At 41.1% G+C, this 11774-nt stretch overlaps 1 protein-coding gene across 1 annotated transcript in view; it reads right to left on the bottom strand.

The window, feature by feature from the left end:
- Positions 1-5952: 5952 nt before the first annotated feature.
- Positions 5953-11774, bottom strand: part of panx2 (pannexin 2) — a 47685-nt gene continuing 41863 nt past the window's right edge. The window contains exons 3-4 of the mRNA XM_048610475.1: positions 9711-11151; positions 5953-6328 (exon numbers count right to left, since the gene is read on the bottom strand). Of these exons, the coding sequence (XP_048466432.1) occupies positions 5953-6328; positions 9711-11151 (1817 nt within the window). The remainder of the gene's footprint in view (positions 6329-9710; positions 11152-11774) is intronic.

The following is an 11774-nucleotide window of genomic DNA, read 5'->3' as shown; positions in this document are numbered from 1 at the left end:
TTCAAAGTAGGATCTACAACAAGGCCTGAAGCCTCTCATCAGCACATTCAAGGAGCTTAATTCTGGTTTAAGCTATTCGGCAGGTTATCACCAAAACAATTATGCTGTCATACATTTCAAGACTTTGAAGTCATTAGGCACACAAAATTGATCATTTTCATCCTAGATAAACAGGTTTGAACTACTCCCTCGCTCTCCTCCTCCCACCCCCAATTTTCTACTTAAAATTAAACTCTGGAGAACCATCCTCACTGTGCAGGGTGGATATTACATTCTTTTTTAATACAAGAGAAAAGATTTTAATAACGCTGTATGGAGGAAGAGACTGATAGATCCCTGACTAGCAAGAGTCAGGGTGGGCAATAATGTGGAGCTCAGGTGAAAATCAGACAACTGTGATCTTACTGAATGGCTTACACTTGCTCCAGTGTAGCACTGGATCAGCAATGAGCTAGGAAAACCCAGTTTATTTTTCCCACTCCATAGCAAAGGGGTGCCAATTTAAGTCTGAACTGAGGAGAAATTTCTTCTCTCAGAGAGTTGTGAGTCTTTGAAACTCCTAGTGATGGAGAGTTGTTGGGGTAGAGTCCTTGTGTAGACCAAGGCTGAGATAGATTCTTGATCGGTAGAGCAATCAAGGATTATGGGGAAAATGCATGAATGTGGATATGAAGAATGTCAGATTAGCCATTGTTCTATTGACTAGCACAGCAGGCTTGAGTGGCTAAACAGTCTCTTTCTGTTCCCATTTCTTATGGTCTTATGGCAATACAGGCCCATTGATCATTGTGGAAGCAGCAAAGTAAAACAATCTTTACTCAGTCCTTTTTCTGGGCAAATGCACTTGTAGTTTGTTATACAGCTATGAATGCTTCAGGGGTATTTTTGGATGATGTTCAGTTAATCACACAGTGTAGAATCTCAATGGTGTGGAAGCAGGTCATTCAGCCCACTGAGTCCACACTGACCCTTCCAAAGAGATCCCATCCAGAGTCACTCCATCCTGTAACCCTACGTTTCCCATGGCCAATCCACCTAACCTACACATCCCTGGACGCGATAGGCAATTTCGGATTTTAGCATGACCAACCTATCTAACCTGCACATATCTGTACTCTGGGAGGAAACCAGAGCACCCAGAGGAAACCCACACAGATGTGGGAGAATGTGCAAACTCCACACAGACAGTCACCCAAGGGTGGAACTGAACCCAAGCCTCTGGTGCTGTCAGGGAGCAGTGCTCTGAGCCACCAGTATGCTGGCACTGTTATTAGATCCAATGTCCCTGAGCTATGAAATGGGAAAAACAAACTAGGTTTCCTGGTGTATTGCTGATCCAATACTACAAACATACAAGGAGCAAGTGTAGCTGTTCAGTCCTTTAGGCCTGCTCTGCCATTCAATGAGATCATGGCTGCCTGATTTTGGCCTGAGCTTCACATTAATCCCTTGCCCTTTGACTCCCTTATTGGTAAGGGATCTAGTGACCTCTTCCTAAAAATAAATTCCATGACTGTGCTCACTGGGGAAGAGAGTTCTAAAGACTCATGGCACTTGAGGGAGAAAAGATTTCTCCTCACCTTCATCTTAAATGGAAAACCCGTTATTGTTAAATCATGCCCCATGGTTCTAGTCTCTCCCAGAAGGAGAAATCCTTTCATCTCAAGATCTTAAATTTCTAAACAAAATCATCTCTTAGTCTTCTAACCTCCAAATGAGAAGAAGCCCAGACTATCCAAACCTTTCTCATGAGATAAATCATATCTCCTATCTTCGGTATCAGTGAGAGAACATTCTTTGAAAAGCTTCTAATGTATTTATATCCTTCATTAAATAAGGAGATCAAAACTGTACACAGTACTTCAGATGTGGTCTCTTTTAAAGACCTGTGTACAACTGTTGTAAAATATCCTAACATATTTAATTTCCTTGCAATAAGCAACAACTTTCCACCTGCCTTACTAATCACTTGCTATACCTGCATAAAAACATTTGTGGACATTGTTGGTTAGGCCAACGATTATTGACCATCACTAACTGCCCTTAAGAGTATGGTGGTGATCTTCCTTCTTGAGCCATTGTAATCCATGTGGTGTGGGCATACCCACAGTGCTGCTTTGGAGCAAATTCCAGGAATTTGACCTTGCAACAGTGAAGGAACAATGGAACAGTTCTAAGTCAGGATGATGTGTGGCTTGGAGAGTAATAAGGAAACAGTAGCTTTCCCATGCATCAGCTGACCTTGTTTTTCTAAGTGGTAGAGTCATGGGATTAGAAGGTGCTATCTAAGGAACTTTGATGAATTGTTGCAGTGCAGTTTGTAATTGGTGGACAGTCTTTGGAGAGACAAGAAGTGAGATACTTGCTGCAGAATTCCTAGCCTCTGACTTGCTCTTGTAGAAACAGTGTTTACATGGCTGGCAATATTCAGTTTCTGGTCAATGGTAACTCCAAGGAATTGATGTGGCGGGAGATGCAGTGATGATAATGTTATTGTATGTAAGGCCAATGGTTGTCATTTTTCTTGTTAGAGATAGTCATTGCCTGGCTGTTGTGAGATGCAAATGTTATTTGCCACTATTCAGCACAAGTCTGAATGTTACCCAGATCTTGCTGCTTACAGATACAAACTGTTTCAGTATCTGCAGAGCTGCGAATGGTGTTGAGCATTTTGCAATCATCGGCGAACATCCCCACTTCTGACCTTATGATGGTAGGAAGGTCATTGATGAAGCAGCTGAAGATGGTTGGGCCTAAGACACAACCCTGAGGAATTCTGGCAGGAATGTCCTGGAGCTGAGATGTTTAACGTCCAATGACCACAACCATTGTCCTTTGTGCTAGGTATGACTCCAACCAGCAGAACGTTTTCCCTGATTCCCATTGACTCATATTTTGCTAGGACTCCTTGACACCAAACTCAGTCAATTACTACCTTAATGTCAATGCATCACCTTCACTTTCTTACTTGAGCTCAGATATTTTGTCCACGTTTGGATCAAAGCTTTCATGAGCTCAACAGCTGAGTGGGCCTGGAGCAAGCAACCCAAATTGGGCTCATTAAGAAACTTATTGTTAAGTAAGTGCCACTTGATAGACTTGTTGACATCACCTTCAATCACTCTACTGATGATTATGTTGGAATGGTAATTGGCCAGATTGGATTTGTTTATTGTGGATAGGACATACTTGGGAAGTTTTCCACGTTGCTGGATAGATGCCAATGTTGTAACTGCACTGGAACAGCTTGCCTAGGGGAAAGGCTAGTTTGGAGGAAAGCCTTCAGGAGTATTGCTAGAATGTTGCAATATCCAATGCCTTCAGCCAGTTCTTGATATCACATGGAGTGAAGCAAATTGGTTGAAGGCAGGCATCCCTGATGCTTGGCATCTCAGGAGACGCCAAGATGAATTAGCACTTCACTCCATTGGCTAAATTTGCTTGCAAATACTTCAGCCTTGCTAATTGTACTGAAACCTGGTTCCACCTGCACTGAAAATGGGGATATTTGTGGAGCCTCTTCCACGAGTGAGTTGTCCAATTGTCCTCCACCGATCTGAACTGGACGTGAACGGATTGCTGAGTTTAGATTTGATCCATCAGTTGCGAGATTGCTTGCTTAGCTGTGCCTATTACATACTGTTTACATTGCTTGCTTAGCAGCATTTTTTTTTAGGTATGCCTGATGCTGTTTCTGACTTGCCCACCATTATGTGATTCACGCACTAGCACACCCAGATCCCTGTGCACCATACAGTTCTGCAATATCTCTACATTCAAATAATATGCTATGTTTCTATCCTTCCTACCAAAGCGGACAAGTTCAAATTTTCTTACATTGTACACCATATAGCAAATGTTTACCCCAACCTAAACTATCACCCTTTGAAGGCTACATTTGTCCTTGTAACAGCTGAATTTCTTACCTAACTCTGTGTCATCAGCAAATTTAACAATCATACATTTAGTTCCTTTATCCAATTAATTAATATAATTTGTAAATATTTGAGGCCCCAACACCGATCTGCTTCATGGGAAGCTCCACTCGTCACATTACGCAAACCTAAAAAGGATCCACCTCTTCTGCTCGCTGTTGCTGTTAGCGAGCTTATTTTTATTCACACTATTATGTTATCTCATGCCATGAATAATCTTTGATGTGGCAATTCTGGAAATCTGAGTACAGCACATGTACAGATTCCTCTTTACCCAAATCATTTACTATTTCCTTAAAAAATTACAGGGAGTTGGTCAAGCATAATTTCTCTTTCACAAAACCATGTTGAATCTGCCTGATTAAACTGACATTTTCTAAGTGCCCGACTCTATCCTCCTTAATAAAAATTCCAGCATTCTCCTTATGACAGTTACAATGTTGTCTGGCCTGGAGTTGCTGTTCTTGCTCGCTGTTTCTTCCTCTTGGTGGGAGGAGTTATGTTTCCCATTTTCCAAACTGATGGACCTTTCCAGAATCTACAGAATTCTGCAAAATTAAAATTGATGCATCTACAACCTCAGCAGCCAATTATTTTAAGGATTAAGTCTGTCAGCATCTAGTGCCTTGACAGTTTTCAATTCTAATAATTTTCTCAGAACTGTTTCCCTCGTGAATGCAATTGTTTTAAGATACATACTGAAACGGGACATATTGGATAACCTGGAGACAACAAGGTCAAACTGTCAGGCCCCACCTAAAGCAGAAATTAACCATCAGGGATCCCATGTCAAATTCAGTAAAAAAAAAGTGTCATCTGTGCCATGTCTGTTCTGTGCAATATTTTTGGCACTATGTTGATCTAATTGATGGTACTTAAGATGATTGTTGCCGCCACCTAAGAACAGTGAAGCCTTCATTTCTCCACTTACTGGAATATGGCACCAGGAGGAACAGGGAGGGCTCCACAATGAGACTGAAGCCTCTTGCTGTTATTACGCAGAATAGACATCTAGCTCAATTTCCAGTGAGCCTTGAGTTTTTAAAGCATCTTCAAGCATCTATTATGGTGGACCTCCCACTCACACTGATTCCTAGCACAATAAAAATTTCTTATCCTATATTTCAAAGTCATGCATTTTCAAACTTTGTCAGAAGGCTTTGAAACACCAGGTGGAGGCAATGACCACATATGTTATACTAATGGTAATAATTAGAACTATAATATTTACAACAAATATATATTGATAAAAATTATTGCTACCCTTTACTTATACAATCGGTGTATTTATGTTTCGTAAGAAATGGAATACAGAAATCTCTTGTTATTCTACTATTTAAGGTAACATTTTCAGGAAATAAAACCCAAAGCATAAAAATCCTTATAAGTTGAAGTAAAAATTAAACAGGTTACAGCTGCTTTGGAGTTTTGTGATTCTTGTTACTGTTTATTGCATTTTTGTGCTATGAAGTAGCTTTCTTGCTAATGTAGTGAATAAAAGATGTGTAGAAATAAACTGTGTAAACATTTATTGGTTCTTTATTGATATCATCTCGAACAAAGAACCAGTGAAGAGTACTTCTTTCTATTCTCTGTGTCAGCATCTATTCAATAGCACTGCATGCTTTTGCTTTCTGACAGCAAGACTTACTAATTATAGTCCTTGAACTGTCTGACTGTAAACTCCAGTTGGTTACTCCATCAACTTTTTGTTGCATTGCGCTGCTGGCAGTTTTAGAATAGATATTTAAACCTAAGTTACAATTAATAAAGCTAAGCACCGTCAAATATGTTGAGTCATGAGAGTTTTTCATTTAAAAACAATTTTTCTGCTTGGGAAACACGCCCATTGGCTATTTTGCATCTAAGGAAACTCATGGGGACACATTCAGAACACCATTTGCTTTATATGTTAGTTACTGAACAGATAGAGAGGTTAGTACTTCTGCCAATGTCATCTCCCAATGATGCAATATCAGCCATATCATAGAACTAATTCTACTGCATATCTAATTTGTTAATATTCTATCGTGCCAACCATTACAATAGGGTCTTCAAATGTAGCGAGTAATATCTTCTCTGGTGAACGCGTAGGTAAATCTGTTGCATCTGCAGAGGAAGTGACTCTTGCATTTAGAAAGCTGGAGGAAAATGCTTCATCCTCGCGATCTTCATAAAGTGCTGGGATGTTCTGGATGTTGATTAAGGGGTGAGTAGGGTTGCGGTTGAACTGGGCCTTTGTTTCACAGACATCCTTTTCTAGATTGGATGGAACTGTTACAGTTGGCAAGTTGTTTGTGTAGTTGGTAGTATAGGCTTTACTGATGGGGAGAGTTAGGCAGCTCTCTGATGAATATTTAATATTGCTTGTAGCACCTCCTTCAGACAGATTACTATCTATGAGAAATAACTTGTTAGAGTTCAGATAGTCATGAAAAGCAAACATAAAATGTCAACATTAATATTGCTTTAAACTATTGCAATCTGCAGTTAAATAACCAAAAACTGTAAGTTCATACTGTTAATATTGTAAATGACTATTTCGACTCTTATTTCAAATTATAGAGGAATAACATACACTTCTTTTACTTACATCACTTGGAGTTTACGGTTAACAGTGTTAAGAGCCAAAGTTGAAGGATTTAATGGACTCCAGAACAGTAATTTTCCCTACTGACATGGCTTTCAAACTACTGCTGCCTACAAATAACCTGTGGCCACCAGGAATATTGCAGCCATCAAGAAGGGTGAGCAGCCCATCAGAATTAAGAATTCACATGGGCATCACACCAGGGATTAAAAACAATGCAGATACAAAATCTAGATTGGGACATTCACATTAAATTAAGATAGAAATTGAAATAGCATAAGGCACTTCATAACTAGCTTTATCTGAAAAACTTTGCGATCATACTCCAAGGAACAGCATTCACAATGCAGCATTCCACAGCGCTCACATTGTTTGAAGGAAAAGATGCATTGTGATTTTTAGGAGTACAATATCAATAACAATGACAGTTGGCAATTATTTTATCACCCACCAACCTTAATTGGCCTTTCACTCAAAAATCAAACAGGCTTCTGACAACATTCCATAGCAGTGGGGTCAAGAACTGGAAATTATTCTGAGGCTGGGGACTTGATCCAAAAATGAAAATCCATCATATGATTCTCTTGCTCTCCTTCTTTCATTTCTCCTTCACATTTCTTGCCTTCACCCTGCACCTTTACATTATTTTCATTTTTCCTTTCTTTTCCACTTTATTTACCTCTGGTTTAATCTCTTTCTCCCACTGATTGTCCGTAGCAGTTTTACTTTCCCTTTAAACAGGCCACAAATTGGAAGGGAGCATTCTAGGTGGCTGAAAGAATCCAAAGAGTCAGAGGAACAGGGAAGGAACGAGAAGTATTGAAGGGAAGTAAGTGGGAATCACTGAAGTAATAAAAATAACAAGAGAGAGAAAAGCTTCTGTTCTTACATAGAGAAGCACATGGCTGTGAAGGAGTGCTGACAGTGCTCAGGAGCACACTACTCTATGGACAGACAACTTTTGTCTTTTGCACACTGACTGGGGCCAAGGTCACACTGCAGTTCCTGAGAACTCTAACCCTATTGATCAGAAGGTGATATCCATGCACGTACCTTTACTTGTTTACAATGTTTCTTATAAGAGTGGCAGGGTTCTAAAGTCTGTCTGAGGTTAGGAATGGACATAGATGGGGTTTGAAGTTCTGGCTGACTAAATGGTTTTCTGATGCAGTTCTGTCTATGTTTTAGAAGGTGTGTTTGAGGTTTGAATTTTAATGTTTTGAAATTGTTAATAAGAAGGAAAGTGTTACTTACATGCCACCACAGCCTGCTATTTCTCTCAAGTTGGAAAGCCACTGAATCTCCCTCAAACTTTGACAGCCTGCCCTGTTCCCTGACCTAACCTTAAGTGTCCATCCAAATTAAGGGAATGCTTCTGTGGAAATCGCAAAAAGAGAGTGTTTTTCCCTAATGGTGAGTTCAGGACAAAGGAACAATCTCCATTTCTGTTTTCTGACCCCTGAGGGACCAGCCCCAGGTCGCTGGGTGTGATACTCACTTAATTAGGTGGAGACTTTGTAATACAGCAGAAGTCTGAACAGTCAGTAGCCTAAACGGTGTAAGATAACACAGTGTGGAGCTGCAGGAACACAGCAGGCCAAGCAGCATCAGAGGAGCAGGAAAGCTGACGTTTCGGGCCTAGACCCTTCTTCAGAAATTAAGAAGATGTAGGGTGTGTTGTGTTTCATATAGAAAGGATAAGAGGAGTTTGGAGTCAAGTTTCTAGGTACATTTCTGATTCTTCTGCATGTTTTATAGATGTCTGCTATCTCAAACACTTTATTTTAAGACATTTATAATGGAATAGGTGAAGACCCACTCAGAGGCTTCTTATTTTTGATAGAATCTGGTTGGGTAGTAATCTTTGGCTGGAATGTGACTGTAAAAAAATTGTAAGTGCTAAGGCGTTTTACATAATGTAATCAGCAATTAACATAAATCGAAGATAATTCAAATGGAATGTTGAAAATGAAGGGAAGCAAAATACATAATGGAAAAAAGGAAAACTTACAGATGATACAGATTATGAAATAGTGCTCAGAGCACTGATACTAATCAACAAAAAGAAGCAATTTTAATATGAAAAACTGTCTGACAAAAATGACATTTTAATGAGAAAATACACATTTCAGCAAATGAAGCATACAGGTTTTTCTGTTTGGATGGCAAACATGTAAAATTTACCCACAACCAGATTTTGTCATGTTGCAACTTCCCTTGTATTGCACACATATTGAAGATTATGTTTGAGTTTTGCTGAAAAAGAGACATACTGCTGAAGCTTGGTGTCTTGCACTCATCAGGAGAAATGCAAAGCTATCAAGTTTTAACGGAAAGAGTAAACATGTACTGCAAGCACAAAAGGATGCTGAATCATTGGGAAGTGGAGTCTGGTTGGTCAAAGTGCTGACAAGGAGAATGCACCAGGAACAATTATCCCCCAAGCTTTTGTTTAAATTCAAGAAGGGCTAATCAGCCCTGGTTCATTGAAGCACAGCCATGGGGAACCCATGAGGGAATAGATAATGGTGCAATGGCTGGACATGTTCTTTCTGTTTGCATATGAATTTATATAGCTTCCAAACAGCACAAATGAGCCACAATGTGAGCCTGACAGATAATGTTAAATTAATCTTGATGATGCAAGACACAGAGCTTTGATAGCACGTTTTTTTTGATAAAATTCAATTCTGTACAACTAACAGTTTTATATTTGTTAACTATCGACTCCAAACTAACCCTTAAATGTAGAATGCCATTGGGTTCAATGTGCAACAAGAAAAAATATTTTTCAAATAATTGTATTACTTCAAGAATGAATGGGAATCTCTATTAGTGCAAGTTTGGAATCTATGTCATTTTTTTATCTCTGCAATTGCTAATGCAGACATTGTTCATCCAAGTGGGTCAGTTTGATCTCATTATTCCCTTTAAATTCCGCCGCCAAAAATATCTTTTGCCACAACTACCTGCAGAGTATATTTTGTGGCCTGTTCTCTGACTGCAAACCTCTTAATTAAAACCTTACTCAAAACGGACCTAGCGACTTATGGCGTATAAAATAATATAGTTCAAATATGCATAATGTCAGTCTGCAGAAACTGCAACTGCATTTAAAATAAACATTATCTCCGCTTATCCATTCCTTTAAGACGATTTGATTAATGAATTTTCAGTAAATTCACACTTCACCTTTGATAGGAGATGGTACATGTGTCAACATGTTCTCCTCTGAGTGTAAGAAGTTCCCATCCTGACTCTTCGAAGTGCAAGTTTCCTGATGTGGCCTGGTCTTTTTGCTGGTCACAATGCACGGATGAACATCCAAAGACAAGTGCCGACTGTGCTTTTTCTCACTATTAATAGTTGTGTTCCCTTCGCTTTTACTGGAAGATGAATCTTGAAAATATTTCGAAGTCGAGTCCAGGAGAGGAGCGGCGAGACCGTCCGTCGCTGTTTTTCGCCTTGCGGGTTTGGGTTTCTCCCCCTTGTTGTTTTCCAACTTGAAGGCACTGGAGGGCTCTCTGAAAGGCTGGTGCAGTGGGTTGGTGGTTGGGATCCATTTCATTTTCTTCCGGGGCCTCTTTATGATGAGCTGCTCGTTGCTGTCGATGTCTGCGGGGTCCACACTGGGGTCAATGGTTTGGATGCCGGCATCGCGCATGGTGGGAGTGACATCGTGGTTGGATTGGGCCAGAGCGGCCAGCAGCTGGCGCACCACGTTGTCGTACATCAGGTCACTCTCGTTGGTGATGAAGTCCAAACGGTTCAGCGACTTGATGTGGTCGCGGTTTTCGTTGCAGAACAGGGCGAGGATGTTGATGTCGCAGAATTGCGACTTCTGCCACTGCTTCTTTGTCTTGATGCCGACCTTGTGAAGCTTGTCGAAGATGAAGTTGGACTTCCTGACGATGAAAAGGTGGATGAGGTTGATCAGAATGATCAGGTTGATGAAGCACAGCAGCACAATGTCCACGATGGCGATGATGCGCTGCATTTGCACCGAAGGCAGCTTGCAATTGACATGGACATGGAGTGCCTCACTGCTGGACAGGTCAGGGGGCTCTCCCAAAGGGCAAGTGAATTCGTTCTGTTTCTGGTTGGCGTAGTACGTGCACAGGTAACTGATTGGGATGATACTGAGGAACACCACCGACAGCTGCCGCGACAGGTAGAGCCTGGCCAAGAAGTTACTCTGGCCTCGCCGCTCCAGGTATTTCTCGAACAGGTTCTGCTCCGGGCTTTTCTCCTTCTCCGCGTTCTCAATGATCTCCCTTTTCTCCTTCTCCGTGATGCCCGCCCCTTTCGATTGGATCTGCTTCTCGATTTTGGGAGCCCTCCCCTCCGCGGCGCGGTGGTAGCAGTTGTCTATCTCCTGAAGCAGGAAGTTGAGCTCCGAGGTCAGTCTGGTGGAGGCCAGGAACTCCCAGCCCAGGGCTGGGATATACATGATACCGGCGAAGGCGAGCAGCGCGTATGGGAGGAACTTGTGCTCAAACAGGGATGGCCGCTGACTCGGCTCCACACCCGGCACAGCATCTCTCAGCTCGGTCCAGCAGTATCCTCTGGCGTATAACGCCTGGTCACGGGTGAAATTGTTGGGCGTATAACAGTATATCGACTCTTCTGTATAACAGAGAGAAAAGTCACGGTTGTTTTTTTTTTAAATCCTGTCAATGGTGCTCTGTAAATTAAACATTTTAAATAACTCCATCAATTGTATTACATTTCATTTTCCAAATGTTGACATCTGCCTTGAAGTCCCAATCCTTAATTTGTTCTACTCAATTCCGTCAATCACACACATCTCGTTTCCCTTCTGTTGCATTCCTGCCAGGTTTTACTGTTTTGAATTGTCTTAAGGAAGCACGTAAACCTAATCTTCTGAAAAAGAACTTTTTTCCTCTCTATTCGAAACTGCATAAATACCAAATTATGTCTTGGGGCAACTCGTGAATCCTAGTTGGCTTTGATTGTGGGGAAGGTGCTGATAGTTCTGACAGTGTAGGTGATATTTACAACATCTACTGATCCTGCTGAGTTTTTGGGCCACATTAGGGTAGCTTCATGGATGGGCAGGCAGTGCATATGTAGGTGCCACTGGTTTTCTGACACCACCCTAGCATTGTGGCTGGGAGTGAGGGTGATGCAGGGTTACCCTCCTGAAAGTGTTGGAGAGAGAGTGCAGCACCATTGATCTCATTAAAGGCCTTGTCTCAGAGACTGACTCAAATATTCCAGTTAGCCTC

Source organism: Rhincodon typus, chromosome 22 (assembly GCF_021869965.1).
Source record: "Rhincodon typus isolate 14 chromosome 22, sRhiTyp1.1, whole genome shotgun sequence".
NCBI classification, from domain to species: Eukaryota; Metazoa; Chordata; class Chondrichthyes; order Orectolobiformes; family Rhincodontidae; genus Rhincodon; species Rhincodon typus.
Note: the sequence above shows the minus strand (reverse complement) of the source record. Positions and strands in the feature narration are given on the sequence as shown.